Here is a 22,794-nt window from a genome sequence, read left to right on the forward strand (position 1 = left end):
TAAGAAAAACCAAATCAATGGGGAAAATGGGCTGAACGACTAGAGGACCAGCTGTAGGTGTCTAAGTAGATGTCACCACAGTCACAGCCAGGCAAATGTGCTTGTTTTAATTGCACCGCTGGATCCATGAGTCACGGAAATAGCTTGTGTGTCCTTGTTATTGTATTTATAAGCCATGGAGTCGGTTAGATTGGTGGACAAGATGGACCTCTGAGAGAGTGTGTAATAAAAAACAAAGGCCGACATTGATGGATGGCTGGGTCAGCATGTGGCTGTGCAGAGCTGAGGTGTTGGTAACATCCAATTGAGTCTAAATGGCTCTGGGTCATAAATGGGCTAAAAGGTTAAAAGGTGGGGAGCCTTTCGTGGTGCCATTCAAACGTGATAAGCCCAATATAAGCTGGACCAAATGGCAAAGGCTGAGGACAGAAGATTGTTTCTCAGCAAGCATGAAAACCTAGCCATTCCCTCAGTGTGTATACATGCTGTATTTTATTTCTTTTTAAATAGCTCAGTTCCACTGTGATACAGCCGAATATATATCATCGCCGTTTAATAAATTTCACAGAAAGGTTTTTATTCTTAAAACAATAATACAGAAAAACAGCCTGACAAAACAAATATAAGCTGGACTGGCATCGGAGTTCCGTTCCTACTGATTGATGTAAGTCGATTTTCATCGTAAGTTGGAACTCCGGCAAAAATGTAAACAAGTCCATTCCATGCATCACGATATCAATCAGTTCTTCATAAAAGTCATGAATACCAAAAACTTTCAAGCATGTATGAATCATTTCACAAGAAGATAACAGAATATTGTAACGGACTGATATTGTTGTTGATGTTTCAATGTTTATTGTTCAGGTCCAGATTTCCCTAATGTCAGTGAACGTGCCATGTTTAGTTAGCTCACCTCTGATTGGCTGAGAGTCAGCAGTAGAGAGAGCTGGGAACGGCGGCTAATTCTGGAGCTAAGTTATGGGGTTTTTCTAGTTATTCTGGCGTTGGCTACGGTCCACAGTAGCCTGTATGAAGGTTCAATAAACCAGCAGAGAAGCAGATAAAGTCTCACTCATTCATCACAGAGGGTCTCTACAATATGTTGACCTGTTTTTACAACGTGACCCATGTTGGTCGGTGTTTCTTCCTGTTCCCAGCATTTTATTCTGTCTAATTTCACTTCCATGGAGATGCCTTAGTTTTTTTTCCAAGCATCAGAAGAGTCTGACTTAGAGTGGGAGCCATAATGAAGGACAAAAACTTAGTGAATGCAGCACAATCCAAGGTGGCGTACAGCTGGAGAATGGAAACAAAGCCATCTGATAGCGCCGTGTGACGACGTATTCATCCGCTCTGCTCGTCAACCAGTTCCACATAACCAGTTCTGACGTAACAACAAAACGCCGTAGGTCGAGGACAGCGTACACCGAGGACCCATTGTATCTGGTATATGTTTTGCAAATTAATGTAAAAATGGCTCAAAGGACAATTTAGAGGGTACCGCACACAACACCTGGCTTCACTTTCTTGCAAATCTACCCTTTTGGACTGTTGGACAATCAGCTCATCAGGATAAGTCACATTTACAGTAACCATCTGGATCCTCAACCTTTACTACTTCTTTTGTCTCGGTGCACTACACAATGACATGACATGAGTTATGGTAAAAAATAGCTAGTCTGAAGCAGCTTCTTTCCTGCACAATAATGTTACTTTTAGTGTCCAAAATATCAGCAATAACTGTGTAGAAGGACCAACGATCGGAACTGCAAAAATATAACCCAAGCTGTAAGTAGCTGCAGTGTTTTTTTGTTTGGTTTATTTTAAATCACATGTTGGCATCTGGTTTTGAAGTTTCTTCAGCTGATGTTTGAAATTCTGATTGCTATGATGATGATCAGCAGCTGAAGAAACGGATATCTGACAAATGGCACGCTCTAAATCAAAATAAAAATGTTTGCAACATAGTAAAATCCTCAAAAATTGCATCAACAGAAATGCTATAATACAACGTTAACCACAGTGAGGTTGTCAGAGGAGGTATGCAGTTTTTTGCTTGTCTTTTTTTACCAACATACTTTATTGCTTTCTATTTTTTCGCAAGTAAAGCATGCATGGAGTAAATATGTTGGACAAACCGATGGAAATGTAATGACATTTTGTTTCTGTACAGAACTGAAACACAAAGAAGATTAACAGCAGATTATGGTGATTCTTTGAACCCTTAAGAAGATCCCACCGAGATAAAGCTTAGCCAAAGACACACTTGATAATTGTTTTGATGTAGTTACTGTGTTGCTGTTTTTTGTCTTAAAATATGTTAATTTATCTTTGCAGAGTTATGTACTGAGAGGAGAGCACTTTACATAAGCTGTAATCATTTCACTGAAAACGTTCAAGTGAAAAACACTGCCAAAGTTAATACAACTCCACACAGAGGCCAGCGAGTCATCGTTCTTTAACTAGCTAACTAATGACCTGTCAACAACACATCAAAGGCAACACCGAGGGAAGAGAGGTATTAAGTATGTGAAGCTTTGTCTGACTGTGACAAAGTAATTAAAACTGAAGAAACAGGGAAGCAGCTTCTAGACTGATTGGAGCAGACGCCAAGGACGCCTACACAGTTAACACCAATTTTGAAATTCTTCTCATTTTATTGACTAATCTAGTTATACAGGGCCAGAAGGCCTAAAACATAAGTTTCTAACATCCTTGTTCTGAGCCTGTACACTCAAGGGTGACGCTCCAACACAAACGTGTGGTCATAGAGGGTCCCGTGCTAAATGCAGAGTAGCAAAGGTCGTGTATATGTGTCTGTAGGTTCCTATTATTTGTAGTTTTTAGTTTGCAATACATAGCTCAGGGGCGTCAAAAATGCGGCCCGCGGGCCAAAACCAGTCCTCCAGAGGGTCCAATCTGGCCCTCAAAGTGTAAAAATTAGAGAGAAGACATCAACTGCAGATTATGAATTTGTAAAACTATAAATTTAAAATAATTTCTAGATCATGACAAGTTGTTTAGATCATAAAGTAAAATACTAGATTGCTCATTGTTCTTTTGTTGTTTTGTGTCTCATCTTTGTAATATTTTATTCTTTTTGTGTTGGTTTTGGGTCTTTTTTTGTCTGACTTTTGTCTCATGTTTTTGTCATTTTGTGTTTCCTTAATGTCTCACTTGTGTTTTTTTGTCTTATTTTTGTCATTTTGTGGTTTGCTTTACTTATTATTTTGTGTATCGTTTTTGTCATTTTGTTTTTTTTGTCTCGCTTGTGTTGTCTATTTTTTTGTTGTTTTATTTCTCGCTTTTGTCATTTTTTTGTCTCGTTTGTGTCATTTATGCAATTCTTTTGTCTCATTTTTGTTGTTTGTCCATTTTTTTGTTGCTTTGTAACTTTTTTGTGGAAATTTTAGTCTCTTTTTGTTTTGGTTCGTGTCGTTTGTCTCAATTTTTGCAATTTTGCGTCTGGTTTTTGTCATTTTGTGTTTCGTTTTTGTCATATTTTGTCTTGTTTTTGTTGTCTTTTTTGTCTGACATTTTGATCATTAAGTAAAATACTGTATCATTCAGTTCCAGATAACTGTGATTATAATTTGCAGTTGTGGTTCTTTATACGTTGTTATACTTTTAAACTGTAATCAATCAATCAAATCCTCAAGTCGAAGGTCTGCAGCTCCAGTAACGATGCTTTTGTGTGCAGGAGACACTGGATGGAGCAGCTGAGTCATGAACTGCTCCGTGTTGCGTTCCTGAACTGGATGTAACTGCAGGTGATACTGTTAGACAGAGTTTGGTAAAAACAGATTTTCTGGCGTGGTCTTGTTGACGGCTCTATCTGTAACGGTTTTCTCCAGTGTCGTGCTGGAGATTGGGTACACGGGGTTCAGAGTGGATGTTCTGAGAAACTTTTCCAGAGTAAGAAGCTGCCCAGAACTCGGCTGGTGCTCATCAGGAAGGATGCAACTGGAGCAGTCTAGGAAATAAAAGCCAAAACTTCTGGACATGTGAGACACTTACACTGATTTACAGGTAAATAAGCATTAATGCATTAAAGCAAAGCCCATCACCCAGAAGAGACATCTTTTTTTCCCAGCTGTTCATCTCAGCTTTGAATAGTCAGAGAATTTTTATCCTTTGCAGTCGACATTTTAGGAAAAGCAAGTGTAAATGATAACATTCAAAACACCTGCTTTCCATTCACACAGGCTCGTTCCAGGTTCCAGCGTGTTGTCTCACTGTCATGGACACTTGGATTCAGGCCAGTGTTAACAAAATCTGTTTCACGACAAGTGAAAATGTAAATGATGAGAGAATTCTGTAGTCCTCAGCATGAATGTGGGACATACGCGTTCAGGGACAACAACAAAGGGCTACAATTTCAAGCTGTCCTTAAGTATATCTGGGCTCCTGTGCTTGTCGTAATTATTTTGACCCAAAAAAGCACCTATGAATTGATGAATGCATCCGAATTAAATACTAAATAAGGCACATCTGAATTGAAACGGACACAAAATAACAGTCTAACAGAGTTGTTTTTATAAGCCTGTATTTTCTTTTCCATCTTCTCCTTTCAACCATATAAATTTCAGCACCAATGCATATAGATTTTTTTTTTTTGCTGGGCTAAATTGAGTGAAAAGTTGTTGGGCTTGCAATATCGGCCTTCCACTGTGCAGTGTAACCACTTCTGGAGCCAAACTGATGAACAATCTTATTCTCCTAGCACTAGGAGGGATCGGCGGCTAACGAAACAATCTCAAAATCATAAAACAGTAAAAGGTGTTTGGACAGAAAGGGATGAATATATATAAAGATAGTCTTGTGGATTTTCGAGATAAGAAATTTACTAGGTTTGCTGAGAGTGTGTGTGGCAGACCACTCTGTCAAGTCAAGGTTGGCCTGAGCAGTGATCAATACTTCAATCTCAATAAAACAGCTCAATAGCTAAGGATTGATGGGAAGGAGAAAGCACAAGGTGGGGGAAAGAAAGATAGAAGGAGCGACACAAATGCCAACCTTGTCATAACGTTAGCAGAGCAGTAACACATTTGTCTAGGACGGAGCTCTTCATGGTGGCAGGTAATGCGCTGTACTATAGACCGATTAAGTCAATTGCTGTCATACCTTACAGCTCCAAATCAATATCATATATGTTTGCAACCTTCAAACCAGAATAAATAAATGAAGGTACGGAGACAAAGCAGCCCGATAGATGTCACACCAAGCGCTGAGAGATAAATGGACATGTGAAGGAGCAGAGAGAGTGATGACAAATGGACAACCCTCCACAGAAAACTACTGCAGAGTAATGTGTGCTATTATGCCATAAAAGCTGAGCACAAAAACCTAAAAGTCACACATTCTTCCTTTAATATTTTCACTGTATAGCGGCTTTAGCCTCACTGAATACATCCTTCAGACTATCTCACTGGCTTCAGCAAGTATCTTTTCAGCGTCACTATCCGTTATTGTGCTTCGGCCTTGTAGTGTTGGTGCCTCAATGTGAGCGTCAACAAACACTTACTTGTAAACTGTGCCTCCATTTCCATGGCCGAGTTGCTCTTGATAGTGGATATCTTGGGCATTTATCTGCAGAGCAACACACACATGAATACTAAGATGCAATTTCTGGATTATATGTGTAACTAAACAGGCGAGAGAGAGTGTGCATCAGAGACAGAGACGTTGTTGGAGGCCATAAACAAGCATTTAGGTCACTCCAAGTTCAGCGACTTAAGTAGAACAAAAACAGAGGAACAGAAGGAGGAGGAGATCAATACAACATTTGCTGTCCAATTTATAAAAGGACAGTGTGTTCAGGCGAGCAGAGGAGTGACTGATGTACAGTTTAACGACGATCTGTTTGCCGTCATCATTCTGCTTTACTTAGATACTAAAAAGTGTCAGCGGCATTCTGAACTAACACGGCTCGTCTGTGCAGAAGTTTCCTCATCTTGAATGTTTTGAAATTAACAGTCAAAGGAAACAGAGCAATGAAATAATCTTGTGATTTAAGTTTAGTACATATGAATACATCTCTAATACCTACTTAGCAGTGAAGGAGACGGCATACGATCTGTAAAATACCTCAAGGTAAAGCACTGCATCACTGATGAAAATGTGAGGGTCGTTATAAAAATAAAAACTGAGAAGAAAACAGGCTCCTCAAGTTCAGCATTTATAAAACCTTCCATTAATTTTCATGTTAATAATGTAGACTCAACAAACCCTTCTCCCTGTGTTGAATATATATGAATATATTTTCACAAATAATTATAGCGTTGGTCCCGGTCTCAAATTTCAAAGTAAGAATTACTGAATTCCGACACTTACTGGCACTAATGAGATTTAATCTCTTCTATTAACATCTTAACTGGAGAAATAAACCAAACAAAAAAATAAAATGCTAAGTACCAGCAGAGATTGATCTACATATCCATATTTTAAACGGGTACATTGAATATTTCACATCCCTTTGTCCATTCAAAATGATCAATTTTAGATTCAAAATAAACACACTGATTCTTATACCAGTAAAAACCCTCAACATTCATATTTACAGTAAGAGGTAATTGCAAAACATGAGCATCCTGAAAAACTACTTATAATACTTACAGATTATGAAAAGCATTTAGGAAAAAATGCATAAATTTACACACAAAATTGGTAAAGATTTATAATATCCAGTGAGTATTTCCGAACTTAATTATTGCTACAGTTAATCCTGTATTGGAGCACGACATTCAATATGAATGGAATCTGTGTGTGGCATTCACTGACACTGCATGCTGATATCTCCTTCGGAGAGACGCGTATTTATAATGACATGACGCTAACGCAGAGGATTAAAACACACAGGTGAGTGTGTCAGGATGCCCCTCCCACTTCACCTTAATCGACTTGATAACATTGTGAGATGAGGGAGGCGAAGAGAATGAGAAGAAATAGATGAAGAGATGGAGGAGCGGGGAAAGAACAGCTCTATTAGTTCACCGTGTTACAGCAGAAACCTGAGAGGCTGTCGGCTTAATTGTGTTCCTGACATGCCGGCTACTGTGTCTGTGTACGTATGAGAGAGGGAGGCTGAGAGAGGCAGAGTTTTTATAGAAGAGAGGCATGACTGTAGCAGGTTTGAGCCTGAGAAACCTACAGACTGGCTGCCCTCACTGTGTTTTGTTTTGCACTCAGAAAAATAATGGAAATATTAAGAACAAATGAATGTACTTTGCATGCTTGCTTAAGGTGTTTTGTACATAATGTAAGATAGAAACACCTACATACTGTCTGCTCTCAGTAGCATCGTGTCCACAATGTATTTTTATGCACAATTTAAAGTGACATAGGTAAGTAATGTTAAGTAAATAAATGAGAACTGAATTTTGCCTGTTTTACTTTAGATGCCTGCTTGAAGTGATTTTTGACGTTTTTCGAAGAAGAGTTAATGGAAAATGGAAACTCTTTTTCTCAATAATTTCTTAAAGTAACTCACATACATCGCACCTACAGACTAGTTGTGTGTCCATAATGCCTTTTTATGCACATTTTGAAATATCGCGCTAGGAAAATATTAAACATCTGAAAATGCTCCATCTTTTAGGAACAAGATCTTTATGCTTAAGGTGGTTTTCGTCTTTTAAAAAAGGAGGTAACACGCAAAACTGAAGATGGAAACACCTTTTTCAAACAATTTTTGGTGCATGACTGATCAGTACTAGATGACATGAGAATAATTAAAACCTGTCTAATTAAAAAACAATTCAGCTTTTTTTGTTGCGTCTTTTGCGTTTGCACAGGTTTTGTTTTTGGCTTCTTCTACTGTGTCAATATGTAATTGAGAGAATTTTGAAGTCCATGAGATATATCTTGCATACATTTTTATTACAAGTTAAAAAAAGAGTAACGTTTTTATGTTCATTATGATCATGTCTCTACAAATTCCATAATTATTTATCATGGAAACATTCACTTATTAATAATAAATGACTGTATATCACTAAAATGTCAACTAAATAACCGTGCCAATTTAATAACAACCACCTTCTAATGAGCTAAACAATAATAAAATGAGCTGATTCAGAAATGGTTTGGGTTCTGTTCTTTTTTAAGTTGAGATAATCATGACAGATATTTCTTTTTTGGCAATTTGGAAAATATCTAATTGTACCTGTGTCCGAGAAATCACTTTCCTCTAAGTTCCCCATTCCAAAAACACCTCTCCAGGAAGTGTGCTAATTCCAGATCACATGACCTGCTCCATATGATGTCATTTCCTCCTGAAGAAAAGACTGGCCAGACTCCAAGGCTTTCTGAGTTATTTAACATAAAGTGGTCAACAGGTTTACTACAGTATCTTTATAAATAACTTTCAATTTCAATTGTACTCAATTGTATATCTAATATTTAGAAGAATCTTTCTGTAAAAATGCAATGTGGTGTTTGGTTATAAAATGTTGATTTTAGGCTTGAAAACAGCAAAAATGTCAACTATGATACCTGTCAGCTATGTTTGACAAAGTCCCGCAGCTATATATTGACTGTGCTGTAAAACAGTTCATGGACGCAGGCCTAATCTGCATTTTCCTCATTTTGATGACATCAAAAGTTCCTTTTAAATCTTTTTTTGACAATTCCATAAAAACATGGCTACTGCAGCACAGCGAAGAGACGATACAAACTCTGTCTACATGCCCACGGTCTTATAACAGGTGTAAGAGCATTAGCAGTGAAAAAACAGAGGTCAGAATGTACTTAACCCAAAAACACACACTCACCTGCCCGTTTGTCAAGATCCTCTTCAACTCAGCAGATGATTTTTTTAAGCTGCGAGGAAGGAGCACAAGAATTATGCAAGCATTGATCGAATAAAACCACTCAAAGTTTGTTCCAGGTAATGACACGACCTCCTCACCTGTTGTTGGCTATGGAGTCCGGAACGGCATGAGTGCAGTCGTTGGCTGGGTTAGGTCTTGTGTTAACCTGCGAGCACATACACACAAACGTGAAGAGGACATACTAAATTACACACCGCTTGGTCAAGGCCAAAAGACAGGCAGCCAGACAGACGTTTGGCCAGACCACTAATGAACAACAACAACAATAAAACACAGGCTCTCACTTCAGCTTGGAGGGTAATTGGCTTTTGCAAGAAGGGGAGGCAGGCAAAGGAGAGAGACAGAGGAGGGGAAATGATGATGGGTAGAAGGGAGAGGAGGATTAACGTCTTATACATGGATGTACAGCAGTAGGTTTTAACACTAGAGAGTGATAAATATCGGTTGGCAAAGGCTGGATAAAGTTGAAACATTAAAATTTTCACGCCTCACTGGGGACATTGGTCTTTATATCTAATCGGCTGCATCCATGTTTACTCCAAAGACTTCCGTTCTCAACCCAGATATTGAACAAGGAAGAAGAGACAAGACCCTACAAAGGGGATACTAAAAATAACTCATTAATTGAGGTCAAAAGGCCGATGTGTTGGGTCCACTAAAGCACAGGGATTGCCTCTTTAATTAGTGCCCAGGAAAACCTAATTTAAAAGGCACACAAGACTCCCCTCAGCCAATTACTTCTGTATTAAAATGGGAGAAAAGAGGGGAAAGATTACCAAAGGACTAAAGGTTTTTTGGAGAATATCATCTTCTCAAAACAGACCTTTGACCTTAAGAAAAACTGACACAGTTCAGGAGTTGTTACCGAAGCTCCTCGGAGGATACGTTAAATAAAGTGCTTTTGGTGTATTTTTCTTTTAGCGGGGGGGGATTTTTATCATTGAAATACAGATGGATATTAAATGGATCATCTGGAGAGATGGAGGAGGTGTCAAGTCATTTAACCCATGGTAATTAGCAATGAGTTTCAATAGCAACATATGCCTGACATAAAAAGGGAAGGTCTGTGGAAGGCCATTTGAGGGCTTGTAATGACAATTTCATGGTTGAACAATGGCATCTTCTTATTGCCCGATTTAGTTGTTGCTCTAACCAACGCACTGATTTTCCTCCTATCATATTGAATGAGAGGAGCTTAATAGTCTGGAGGGGAATCAGGGTTTTCAGGATAACACCTTGCTCTTAAATGACTATCGTGGCATGAAGAACAAGGACATGGGGAGAGGAAGAAGGAAAAAGCCACAGCCAGATCTCCCTATACATAAACATAGGCGAGGGAAGCAAAAGAATGAGTGAGAGAAAAGGAGAGCCTTGACTTCAATTGACATTTCAATAAGTGGAACACAGCGTTACCAATCCATTTGACTCAACTTCCCACCCTCCCCTCCCCTCCTTCTCTGTGTAAGGCAGCCGAAACAATTATTAAGATAGGTACCTTCAGGCCATGTATGTTCCGGTTCCCTGGAGTCTTGCCGGCTGAAACAGTAATTGACTAGATTGTAGAACACATCACTGGGCCATTTACAAATGTGTTGAAAAGGAATCAGTTCTTTATAAAGAGAGGTGGAAAAAAAGATGAAATGAAATGAGGGTTACTTTGAAATTAGTTGTGGACAAGGGAGTGATTGAGATGTTGGGCTCTTGAGACAGTTGGTGGGAGGCAGAAAAGGGAAAACAATCACAGAGTTAGAGAAAAGAGAAGTAGATAGAGAGAGAGAGAAACTGAAAGACAGAAAAACACAGCCAGATATAGAGTAAAAGACAATAAAATGTTTCATCAGTTTGCCCTTTGGGCCCGTTAGTGATTATGTATGACTTCTAGTAGTGTGAAAACTGCATGTATGCATTGAAAACACACTCAATGGGAGCTTAGGAAGAATCTATGCAATGCCAGAGATGCAGGTGAGGCTTAGCCTGAGCACAAGCTTGCACTTTCAAAGTCCTTGGAGCAAAAGAAATGTAGATTTATAAATGACTATCAACACAATAACAGCATGAGCCACTCAATTTTAATGCTGTCCAGAGGCTCCACTGTTACTTCAAGCCACCAAACGCTCCCATTTTCTGATTGTCAGAACAAAGCGCAGGAGATGCACCTAGATTTTGATCACATCCAACTACAGAAGTGTGAATATTTTTATATTGCTTGTGATTAATTGTCAACACATTAATTACAAACAAGTACTGAGCCTTGAAGCAACACCAGAGCATGATAAAGTGTGACATGTCACTCCGTACCTCTCGGAAAAATCTGCAGAGGATCCGGCAGCAGTCCATTCATGCGTTGTTCATTCATTGTGTTGCAGTACTGAAGGGAAAAAGAAAATTGCAAAGAGGTGAGAGTGACAGCAGTTTGAAGTGATTGTTACACATGCTGGAACTTAAATATGCTTACAAAACGACAGAAGTCATACAAAAACCAACAAAAACAGGACAAAATATTACAAAAATGAGACACAAAATGACAAAACTGAGAGGCAAAACAACAAAAAATAAGACAAACGACATGAATGGAAACAAAAGAGACAAAAAATTCAACCAAAAAGTTAGAAAGCGACAAAAAAAATGGACACAAATGAGGCAAAAATTGACAAAAAAGGAACAAAACGACAAAAAAATAGCCAAAAAAACACAAGTGAGACAAAAAGGAAACACAAAATGACAAAAGCAAGAAACAAAACGACAAAAGTCAGACAAAAACAAGATAAAATATTACAAAAGTAAGACACAAAATGACAAAAAATGAGACAAATCACAAGAGCCAAAAAAATTCAACAAAAAAGTTAGAAAATGACAAAAAAAATAGACACAAACGAGACAAAAAATTACCAAAAAAAAGGAACAAGATGACAAAAAATAGCCAAAAAAATATGCTTACAAAAGCCACAAGGCTGCTTCATAAATAAAGAACAATTTAGATGCATGGGGAATTTTCAACTTTACTGCTCAGTACACTGACAAATTTTTGAATATTACACACAAAAAAATGTTTATTTAACTGACGTCAGAATTAATCCACAGTGTTCTCAAAAATGTGAGCATGCTGTGCTGAAATCTGTTGCCGATGAGGAACAATGCCCTGTGGGCTTGTTCTGAAGGAGTGTAGCATTAACCCTTCTCTCCTCCAGGTCAACAGCTCACCAAACACTCATATCCTACAGGACTAACGCGTGTGCACACACAAGCACACACACTCTCACACACACAAGCACACACACTCTCACACACACAGTCACACACACACTCACACACACACACTCACACACACTCTGGAGCCTCTCAGACGCTTGCCAAGGCAACGCAATAATTGATGTTTCAGTTAACCAAACCATCTGTTAAACTGTGAGTGTGTTTGTGCATGTTAGAGTGTGTGTTCTGTGTGTGTCCTTTACTTTCAGAGGGTTCAAAATAAACAAACACGTTAGAACAGGAGTGTCAAACTCATTTGAGTTCAGGTTCCACATTCAGTCCAATTTCTCAGTAAAATCACAGGATAATAACCTATAAATAACCACAAGTCCAAATAGTTTCTTTGTTTTAGTGCAAAAAGGTGCGTTTTCAAAATGTTCACATTTCATGAATTTTTATTTTTTTTTTACAAAAACATCATGAACAACCTGAAGTTTCTTAAGAAAATGAAGTCAATTTCAGCAACATTCAGCCTCAGTTTATCATTTCCACATTACAACTTCCAGATCACAGAGTGTCTACAAAGCAACACAACATTTAATCACAGATATCTGGAACTGAAAAATATAGAATTTTACTTTATGATCTAAATGACAGAACTCATTCAAAAGCCCACAAAAACAAGACAAAATATTACAAAAATGAGACACAAAACGACAAAAAATGAGACAAACGACACAAATTAAAGAGACAAAAAATTTGACAATAACATTAGAAAGCGACAAAAAATAGACATGAGACAAAGAATTGCCAAAAAAACAAAAGCAAGACAAAAAGGAAACAAAACGACAAAAACAAGAAACAGAACGACAAAAGTCAGACTAAAACAAGGCAAAATATTACAAACGTGAGATACAAAATGACAAAAGAACAATGAGCAATCTAGTATTTTACTTTATGATCAAAACAACTTGTCATGGTCTAGAAATGATTTTAAATTTATAGTTTTACTAATTTACAATCTGCAGTTAATGTCTTCTCTGTAATTTTTACACTTTGAGGGCCGGATTGGACCCTCTGGAGGACCGCTTTTGGCCCACAGGTCGCATGTTGGACACCCCTGATTTAGAAGATGTCTTTATGTTGCGTCCACACACACACACGCACACACGCACGTGTTCATTGTGTTTCATTTACAGTCCAGTGTGAACTACCAAGTCATCATGGCAATATGTAAATTTGCTCTCTCATTGTGGGGGAGAGACGGAGGGAGGGAGGGAGGGAGGGAGGAGGACGATGGGACCGGCTTGGATGGGAATGGATCAGAATGGCTACCCAAGTGGCACAGCTGTTATTAAAAGGCCTATTTATCACTGTCAGATCCCCTCCTCGCTCCTAACCCTCTGCTTTCGCCCTCCAGCGTTCTCACTAGGCCACATCTGAACAATGGGCCTAATACCAAAAAACGTGTTGTGTGTGTGTTAGGGTGCGGTGGGAGGCGTGGGGGTGGGTGGGGAGGTGGGGTCGGGCTTGGCGTACCTTTAATTTTCCGCTCAGCTAGCTTATTGATCAAGGCTGCAATTACCACCTAATCTGTAGTAGGTGTGTTATTAAAAGACATTCTCCATTGTTGGCCAATAACTAAACAGTGTCCGATCCCAAATACCATCGTTCAGCCTTAAGGGACAGGCGAGGGAGCGAGAGCAGAAAGAGGGTCTCATCATCATTAGCAGGCTGAGAGGAAATGGGAGGAAGAACGGTGGAATTAGAGCCGCTACCTCCAGGGGGAGCCGGGTGTAGAAGGGATGAGGTCACATGTTTTTTTTTTAGCACCCGACATCGGCCGGTCTTTAACTTTGAACAGGGGCGTCTGTCTTTCAAGGTGTCGAACAATGATTAGAGATGCCTGGAAGTCTGGCGGGTCTCGCAGGAGCGTGTAGCAATCAATGTTCTCGGTGATGGGGGATACTTTTCACAATAAATGCCCTCTGCAGACTGATGTTAATTAAGTGCTGAATTTGAGCATTAATTTTGCTCAGCAATCAGGAGCGTGAAGTTTTCGCGAGGCAATGTTAAAGTAGAGATCTTGAATGAGAAAAAAAAACAGAAAAATGTAACACAGAGGCAGCATATTTAAAAGTCTAATTATAAATTTTTCATAAACATCCACACACACAGAAACACACACAAAGCAACCATGACAGACTGAATGAATTACCCCACCTTTCACCTAACATGCTGTTTCCCTTAATTCCTTTTAATTTCACATAATGGCTGTCTGCTCACCTGGAATTAATAACACTGAAGCAAAAAATCCACTAAGAGTCTCTAAGGAGGCCAAATGGCAACCACAGCAAACAATCACAACAGGGGGAAAAAAAATCTCCAAATACAAATGCAAATGACTGCTGAAATGCATAACCCTTGCATAAGACATTTAAAGTACTCGACTTGCGTAAATTATATTCAGTATTTTCCAGGTGATCAGCAGCTTTCTGTACACTCAGCTGTCCCATGAGTGGAAAGCCATTACCAGGCTCCTGGATTTGTTTGCCAAAAATTCATTGAACAAATAGGTTTTGAAATCTGTGGCCGAAGCAGTGCAGTGTTGTGGATGCTAAATATTTGCGCTGGGTAGACCGAGGGGCCGGTCAGGGACATGAATTAATATGCACTTAAGACCTGTCATTTCATCTGAATAAAGAATCAAATGTTGGGGCTTTAAGCTACTGACTAATGTGACCAAGTTTACTGACATTTCAATATAAAATATTTCACAAAATGAACAAGTCGAACACTAAAAATCTGGCTAGGCTGTAGCTCGTAGCTGTTACTGTTACATTACAGTTGCTTCTCTGCTATTTAAAAATCCACCACTGTGTGAGATCAGCATCATGAGAAAAGAAGCAAGAAAAGCTAAAAGACCATTGTGCATTTATACCGTTCCTGAAAGACCGAAACAGCAGCACTGCACCGTTGAAATCTGCTGCAGTAGCATCATTTTACATCCAAGATAAGATAAGATAAGATATATTCATCCCAGAGGGAATTATTTTGCCAAAGTACAACAGACAATAAACAAAGGTTAGTGGAATATGCACAATTACACAGAAATCAGTAGTAAAATAGAAATAACAAAGAACACAAAGTACAGAATGTAAGTTTCTAAAAGTGTTTGTGTGAAGTGTCACAGTGTGTCAAGTGTCTAGAAAAAATAAGAATTAAAATAAATAAGAAAAATAAAATAAGATACCAGAAGTACAAGGTGTAAACTGCATACTAATACGAAAAACTAGAAGGATTAACAGAACTGAACTGAAGTCGAGTAAACGCATGTATTGCATCAATGTATAGCACTTACTAGGAAAGAGTCCGGTTATATTGCACATAGAAAAGTTTGTTCATTATGTATTCCTTCTGCAGAAGAGGGAGGAACTGTACAGTCTGTCTGCCTCAGGTAGGAAGGAGCTCCTGGAGTGTTCTGGGGTGCACCTCGGTGATCTCAGTCTTAGCTTGTTCAATGAATATAATGATGCAATTTTAGCATCACAACACAAAACAATGGTGGTGGGAAACACCTGAAACCTTTCTAGTAGGTAAACAATGACTTAATCAGAAGCTGCAACCATTCAGACAGGACCCACTGCACAGAAGAACCTCTAACTATGTCAGCTGGATTCGTGAAAAATAACACTGGCTGAGGTCAAAGCCTTTTCCATCTTGGTTTCACAACACTCCTCGGCACAACATCTGTCTCTTTTTGCTTAATCACCCTGTTACCCTATGCTACTTAATGATTAAAAAGCAACCACAAGTGAATGCATGATAAAAACGGACAAAAAACAGGGAGTGTAAATTGTGCCTGTGGCTCCAGCAGCATCATTGTGAGCTGATGGGGGGTAAAAGACATCCACAGATGAAAGTAGATTTTGAACAATTTTGCTGCCCAGGGGGGCTGCTCTTTAATGAGGCAAAACTTTAAGTACTGAATAATAAATAATAAAAATTGACAGTTCATTTAGCTTTCAGTGTACCTCATACAGAAACCCATTACACTCCATTACTCTTACTGTCCGTGGCATGAACAGTAAGTATGGTGGAATATGAAAATGCACAGCACTGGGAGGGGGAGTTGGATGGCTTGTGTCTGTTTGTATGTGTTGTTTTGTATATGCGCTGCTGAATACTGCCAAGAAATCTGTTTTTATTACAGGTTAAATGAAACTAGATGAGGCTAGATAGTTTCCAAATCCTTTACAGCAGGGATGTCAAACTCATTTTAGTCCACATTCAGCCCAATTAGATCTCAAGTTGGCCAGGCCAGTAAAATCACAGCATAATAACCTATAAATAACAACAATTTCGCATTTTTCCTTTGTTTCAGTGCAAAAAAGTACATTTTGAGAATGTTCAATTTCAGGAATTATCTTCCTACAAAACATTATGAACGAACTGAAATTTCTTAAGAAGAAAAATAAATTAAACTGTACCAACATTATGCCTCAGTCTATCATTGACACATTTCAACTTCCAGATCACAGAGTGTCTACAAAAGAACACAGCATTTAGTCTTTTGGAACTGAATGATATTGGATTTTACTTTATGAACAAAACAACAAAAGTCAGACAAAAAAGACAACAAAAAAAAAACAACACAAAATATTACAATAGCCACACACAAAATGACAAAAAATGAGACAAACAACACAAAACAAAACAAAAAATTTGACAAAAAACTTAGAGAGCGACAAAAAAATGGATTTTATTTTTGTAGTTGAAAATTCCTCTCTGTTGTGAAGTTAAACAAATTTGTATATATTGTAAATATTATTACTATTGTTCTATTATTATTTTATTCTTATCACTACGTCTACTGTTACATAAGCTGCTGTAACAATGTAAATTTCCCCTGGAGTGGGGAGAAATAAAGAACTTTATCTTATCTTATCTTATCTTAAATACTAAAAGACAAATTATTGGAAAATAGTAAAATGTTCTGCCTGTAATTCATATCTTTGTTGTTGTAAGTGTTAAGGGACCAAAAAAGAAGTTATTTTATTCATTATATATATATATATATATGTTTTAATTAATCGGCCAATTAATCGGTTATCAGAATCGGCATTGGCCTCAAAAAATCCTTATCAGTCGGGCCCTACTAAAGAGTTGACCTGATTTCAGTTGGTTAAGATTTCCTTTGGTTGACTGCAGCCCGATTATCTATCTGTGCAGCTGTCAACAGTGATGCCTGACCTCAATGTGGAAAGTTTTCATCAGAACCACTTTTCAGAGAAGAATCAGAAAACTACTACAACATACAAGCAGAACCAAAACTACTATCCTGGCATGTGGTCTGTGTGGTGAATGTCTGATTACAAAATGACCAGTTTATCTTTGTGCTACTCACATATGACAACATGGCTTTGAGTTCTTCATCGCTCCTCACGGTGATTCTGTCTCCCACCTCATCCTCATCTAAAAAACACAGAAACATCTTAAAATGTGGACAGTAACATTTTCCAACAAAACATTAACACAAGCAGCATCGTACAGAACAATACGCACACTCCAAAACATTCAGAAGGCAGATTAACTATCAAATAGACTCTGTTCATGCTGTGAAAGCGTTCAATGAAAGTCATCTTAAGCCACGGATTTTGAAACTGCACATGTAATATTGAGAAACAAAAAAAAGGGAAAAGCATGTATTTGGGGTGTCAATACAAAACAGCTGTGAAGATAAACACTGAATGCAATATACAGTATAAGATACTAATACTTTTACCAATAATAAGGCCATCTAGAGACGGGTGTTGCCACACGGCACCCACTGTAAACCCTATGAGTGCATTTCACAGCTGTTTTCATTTGACCTATCTTTTTTTGTATCTATAAATCATAAATAACACCATAAATAAATAATAAGCAGTGATTGTTTATACATCATCAATCTTGAATTGACAAAATACAGCAAGTTGGTTTCATAAATAATCCCAAAACCAACACAAACTCATCACTTGATTTATCTATCAAACATAACTACTAATGAGCATTAATGCAATTTATAAACTAATCTTTCATCTGTCTAAATCACATGAAAATTGTTTGTGATGTGCAGCATTAAGAGCAAGCAAACATGTTAGCTTTGTCTTTTTGTTTTTAGATATACAACAATCTCATTATTAGTATCACTCATTATTTTGATGCGTATGACGCACTGGTCAATTGTGAGATTTTTGAGATATTCTGCTTTCATAGCATGTCTTATTTCAGATTAGTAGAGAGAAACATGCAAAATACATTTTAGGTGTGTATTTTACAACACTTTGTCTGCAGATTTAAATTAAAAAAATATATTTTAAAGGTAGGAGAATGAGTTTTATCTTATCCTCTGAGCCAGAAATCTCTAATTGAAGAGCACTTGCAGACAACAAACCTTCCAGTTTTATTCCCATCTATATTCTGAAGGTTTTTATGCAGTTCTTTGTTCATATACCATTCACTCCCTGATTTAACAACATTTTATTCCTAAAAACAAGGTGAAAATTGATTTTTTTTTCCCGCTGCCTTGTGACAGCACTTTCTCATTTATGGAGTAATAAAAGAGAAATCCAAAATCCCTTCTGTAACAACCTCTGATTCATTTATGAACTTGGCTTTATCCAATGTTCACATTTCTATTCTGGAAAAACATGCGAAATCAAAAATATTTAATTGTATACGCCTTAATTGGATATCTAACTTTAAAATTTCTGAAAACTTTACATACAAAAGAAAATTATCTTAATGTAAACAATCAGCTGATACGGATTAGTTTAAATTTATAATAATTTAACCATATTGTCTTAATTAATTCCTGTTTTTCCCTCTCCACATACAGCAGTCATTTATACATCTAAACAGATAATATCGTCCTTCAGTGCACCATGTATGGGAGTTTTAAGTATGTATTCTCCAATACATGACGTATTTTGACTATTGATACTAACCCTCCTGTTGTCCTCGTTTACAGGCACCAAAAATATTGTTTCCTTGTCTGAAAAAAATCCAAAAATTCAGCAAAAAAATTCCCCAAATCTCTGAAAATTTGCAAAAACCATCAGGAAGAAAATTCCAATAATTCCTTAAAAATTTCCCTTAAAAGTTTTTTTTTTTTAGATCCCCTAAATTTGGCAAGAACATTCTTGTAAATATTTCCAAAAATGAGTAAAAATCTTACAAAAAAATCCTAAAAATATCTAAAGTGATTCCAAATATTTCAGTAAAACTTCTAATATTTTGATTAAGAACATTCACATAAAAATCTACCAAAATCCAGCGAAATTAGCTGGATTTTGGTTGATTTTTTTTTTGTGAATGTTCTTAAGAAACATTTTTAACATTTCTTTTTTCCACCACAAAATTTTCAAAGATTTCCCAAAAATGTTGAAAATGTGGACATCAGAAGTTTCACTGTCAAAATATATATTTTTTCCCACATTTTCAAACTTTAAACCAGGTCTATTTTGACCCGCAGGATGAAACGAGGGTTAAGTGAGCAAATCAAAGGACTAACATGTGAAACCACAAACACAGGACACTCAGAAGGTACACAGTACGCTGCACGATATTGAAAAACACTGACGTTAAGTTATTGTGTCTTTCTGCAATTAATATTACAATATGAAAAAATGCATGAATGTTCACCACATGACCTGAATAACCCTATCTGTAGAGGCTTCATCATGTGGATTCAAACGGTCTACCAAATTAACCAAAGTAGCTACATTGCCTTATGTGGTGGCAGAACTTCTCTCCTGTTTCTCATTCATTTTATGGCACACATGTGGAGCCTGCATGTTCAGAAACTACAAATCTCGTGAATAAAGTTAAAACTTAGTGTATCAAGAAGCCTCTAAATTGAAGTAAACTATCTTCTGTTAGACACATTACTCATGAAAAATGAAAACAGTCTGAGCTTTCTTTTCTTCAAATTGCAAAAAAAAAATTGTCGCATCACATTTTTGAGTTACCGTAATTTGCCTTACTTCCACTATTGCCACAGGAACATTCACAGTACTGTGGATGTCCCTATTTCAGCATTTAAGCAATACAACTTTATAACAGGTACTTACATTCAAAGGCAGTGACAGTGGCTTCAGGCATGACATCTCTGATTGCGACCTGAAACGTGTGGCAGGGTGAGTTACAGCGAAGACAAAAACAACAACAAAATGACTTTAAAACTGCTGATAGATGAAAGAAAGTTTGTTACAATTAAGAAGGGAACATAGAGCTAATTAAAGTTGCAAATATCAACAGGATAACAGTTTTAGTTAAGCTCAGACCGAAGTTTCATCGAAAGAGATGCCAGGGGGTCCACGGCCAACCATGTGGCCAACCCAGATCTGATACGTCAAGTTCATTTACTGACAACCCTGGAGTCTACAGAGTCCTGTAGTTGCAGCCCTGATGTTTGTGTCTTGATGGAGGTTCATACACAAACCTTAAACTCTCGTTTGCTGTTTCCAGCTGTTAGTAGGACTCTTTCCTCTCAGTTTAATAAACACCTGCCACATCAGACAGCAACAGGATCAACTCATGTTGTTTCAAAAGCAACACTTCTGTTGCAGTGTTGATAAATTATTCCAAATTGACAGAATTTTCAACACTGAAATCATGAATGAACTACGGATATTTTGCCAGTGAGTGAACTTTTTCAACCCCAAATACAGCAGCATCTCTTCTCCTGGGCTAATTTTAACAGTGTAACCAAAACCGTACCTTATTTTTGTCTTGCTTGTTTTTTTTATCTAATTTTTGTCATTATTTTGTTTTATACATTGTCTTGAGCTTCACTTTTGGCATTTTGTGTTTTTTTTTTTTTTGTCTTGCTTGTGTTGTTTAATTTTTCGTGGTTTTGCTTCTCGCTTTTGTCATTTTTTCCTCGTTTGTCATGTGTACTTTTTTGTCTCGTTTTTGTCATTTGTCCATTTTGTCTCTTTGTTTTACTTTGTGTTGTTTCTCCATTTTTTTCGTCATTTTGTGTTTTATAATATTTTTTCTTGTTTTTCATGTTTTTGTCTTTTTTGTCTGTCGTTTTGATCATAAAGTAAAATACTGTATTGTGCAGTTCCAGATGATTAAATGTTGTGTTTCTTTGTAGACACTCTGTGATCTGTGAGTTGTAATGTGTAAATGATAAACTGAGGCATATTGCTGCTGAAACTGAATTTATTTTTCTTGAAAAATTTCAGGTTGTTCATGATGTTTTGTAAAAAGACTGCTCCTTAAATGGGAAGATTTTTGCACTAAAACAAAGGAAACATTAGGAGTGCTGGTTATTTCTTTATTAAAATACAGTACAGTTAACCAAAAATGTTAACTGTACCTTATTTTAATCTACTGCACATCAATTAATCAGTAAACTTCATTATAAACTCCAAAAACAAACTGCATCAGTGTGATTTTTTTAACAGTTCAAACAGCCTCTTTGCTTCAACACCATAACATAATTCTTGAAATCCAGTTATAGGGTTATTTCATCTCAAATCATCAGGAACCTTCTGCTTGACTATCTCTGCTTCGCAAGATTTTTCTTAGAATTCTGGGTATTGTTCCTTCCTATTTGTCTAGTCTTTTAACAAGGAAACATGGAAGTCACAATCTCAGATCTATGGATGCTCTGCAATTTGTCGTCCCCAAATCTGAACTGGACAAGAAAGCATTTAGGTTTTCTACACCTACTGCTTGGAATAAATTACATCTCAACTTCAGCTTCAAGCCCTTGTTTCACTGACCGAGTTTAAAGCTGTGGTGAAATCAATACAGTCTACCTGGTCTGTGTGCAAGTTTTAATACGGATTAATGGGACTCTCAATGGGACTAACCTGGTTAAATAAATGTTAAATAAATACTGTAAAACATCTGGACACTCCAAAATAAAAACTCCTGGAGGCGGCCCTGGCTCAGAAACTGTCTAACAGAAAGTGTGTGTGTGTGTGTGTGTGTGTGTGTGTGTGTGTGTGTGTGTGTGTGTGTGTGTGTGTGTGTGTGTGTGTGTGTGTGTGTGTGTGTGTGTGTTTCATTATGCAGAAGAGTGTGTTTTTAACTTAGATGTGACAGCAGTGAGCTAGCTCTGTAGCATTTTAAACACTTACCAGCAAGTCATTGAAGTTCAGAAGAGATGGACAGTCGACGGACGAGTCCATGTCCCCTGACGGCGTTTTTATACGGATCACTATCGCCTCGGTGTCCATTGAGGTTGTTTAAAGTGAGCGTAAAGAGGGAAACTTAAGCCTCATAATACTTTGGCTCTCTGGCTGTCGAAGCTAACGAGCTAATTTCCTGCAGCGGTTTGCTAGCGACACATGCTAGCATCCTGCTCGGTCCAGACTCTGGATTCAAACCTCCGAAGAGCTCAAACCTCCGCCGACACCGAAGTCAAGTCATAACCGCAAAAAACACTCAACTTGGGCCGTAAATGTGAGCTCGCCCGGCAAAGTTTCACCCTCTGTGGTGTTGGATAGTTAGCTCTGCTGCGAGTTTTCAGGAACTGCTTCTCCAACAGCAATCAACATCCTCTTCGCGTGTTTCAAAATAAAAGTCCTGCAGGGATTTTTTTTAAAAAAATCCATTCCAAAATAAAACCCCTTCAGTTTTTTATGTTTGTTGTGCAAGAGGGATTTTTTAAACCAATATACTATTAAACATTAAAAAAGAATAAGACATAAGAAGCTTTTGAATGTTTTATTTAACTTGTTTGAATGTGAATATGTTCTGAATAATGTGATTC

At 37.6% G+C, this 22,794-nt stretch overlaps 1 protein-coding gene across 1 annotated transcript in view; it reads right to left on the reverse strand.

Annotated features, from left to right (window-relative positions):
* The window catches only part of map2k5 (mitogen-activated protein kinase kinase 5), an 86,335-nt gene extending 63,764 nt beyond the window's left edge, over positions 1–22,571 (reverse strand). Inside the window, exons 1-8 of the mRNA XM_055011010.1 lie at positions 22,160–22,571; positions 20,135–20,183; positions 17,428–17,495; positions 11,130–11,199; positions 10,327–10,367; positions 8,909–8,976; positions 8,772–8,820; positions 5,525–5,589 (exon numbers count right to left, since the gene is read on the reverse strand). Of these exons, the coding sequence (XP_054866985.1) occupies positions 5,525–5,589; positions 8,772–8,820; positions 8,909–8,976; positions 10,327–10,367; positions 11,130–11,199; positions 17,428–17,495; positions 20,135–20,183; positions 22,160–22,258 (509 nt within the window). The 5' untranslated portion in view covers positions 22,259–22,571. The remainder of the gene's footprint in view (positions 1–5,524; positions 5,590–8,771; positions 8,821–8,908; positions 8,977–10,326; positions 10,368–11,129; positions 11,200–17,427; positions 17,496–20,134; positions 20,184–22,159) is intronic.
* Positions 22,572–22,794: the final 223 nt, after the last annotated feature.

This window comes from Amphiprion ocellaris, chromosome 1 (genome assembly GCF_022539595.1).
Source record: "Amphiprion ocellaris isolate individual 3 ecotype Okinawa chromosome 1, ASM2253959v1, whole genome shotgun sequence".
NCBI classification, from domain to species: domain Eukaryota; kingdom Metazoa; phylum Chordata; class Actinopteri; family Pomacentridae; genus Amphiprion; species Amphiprion ocellaris.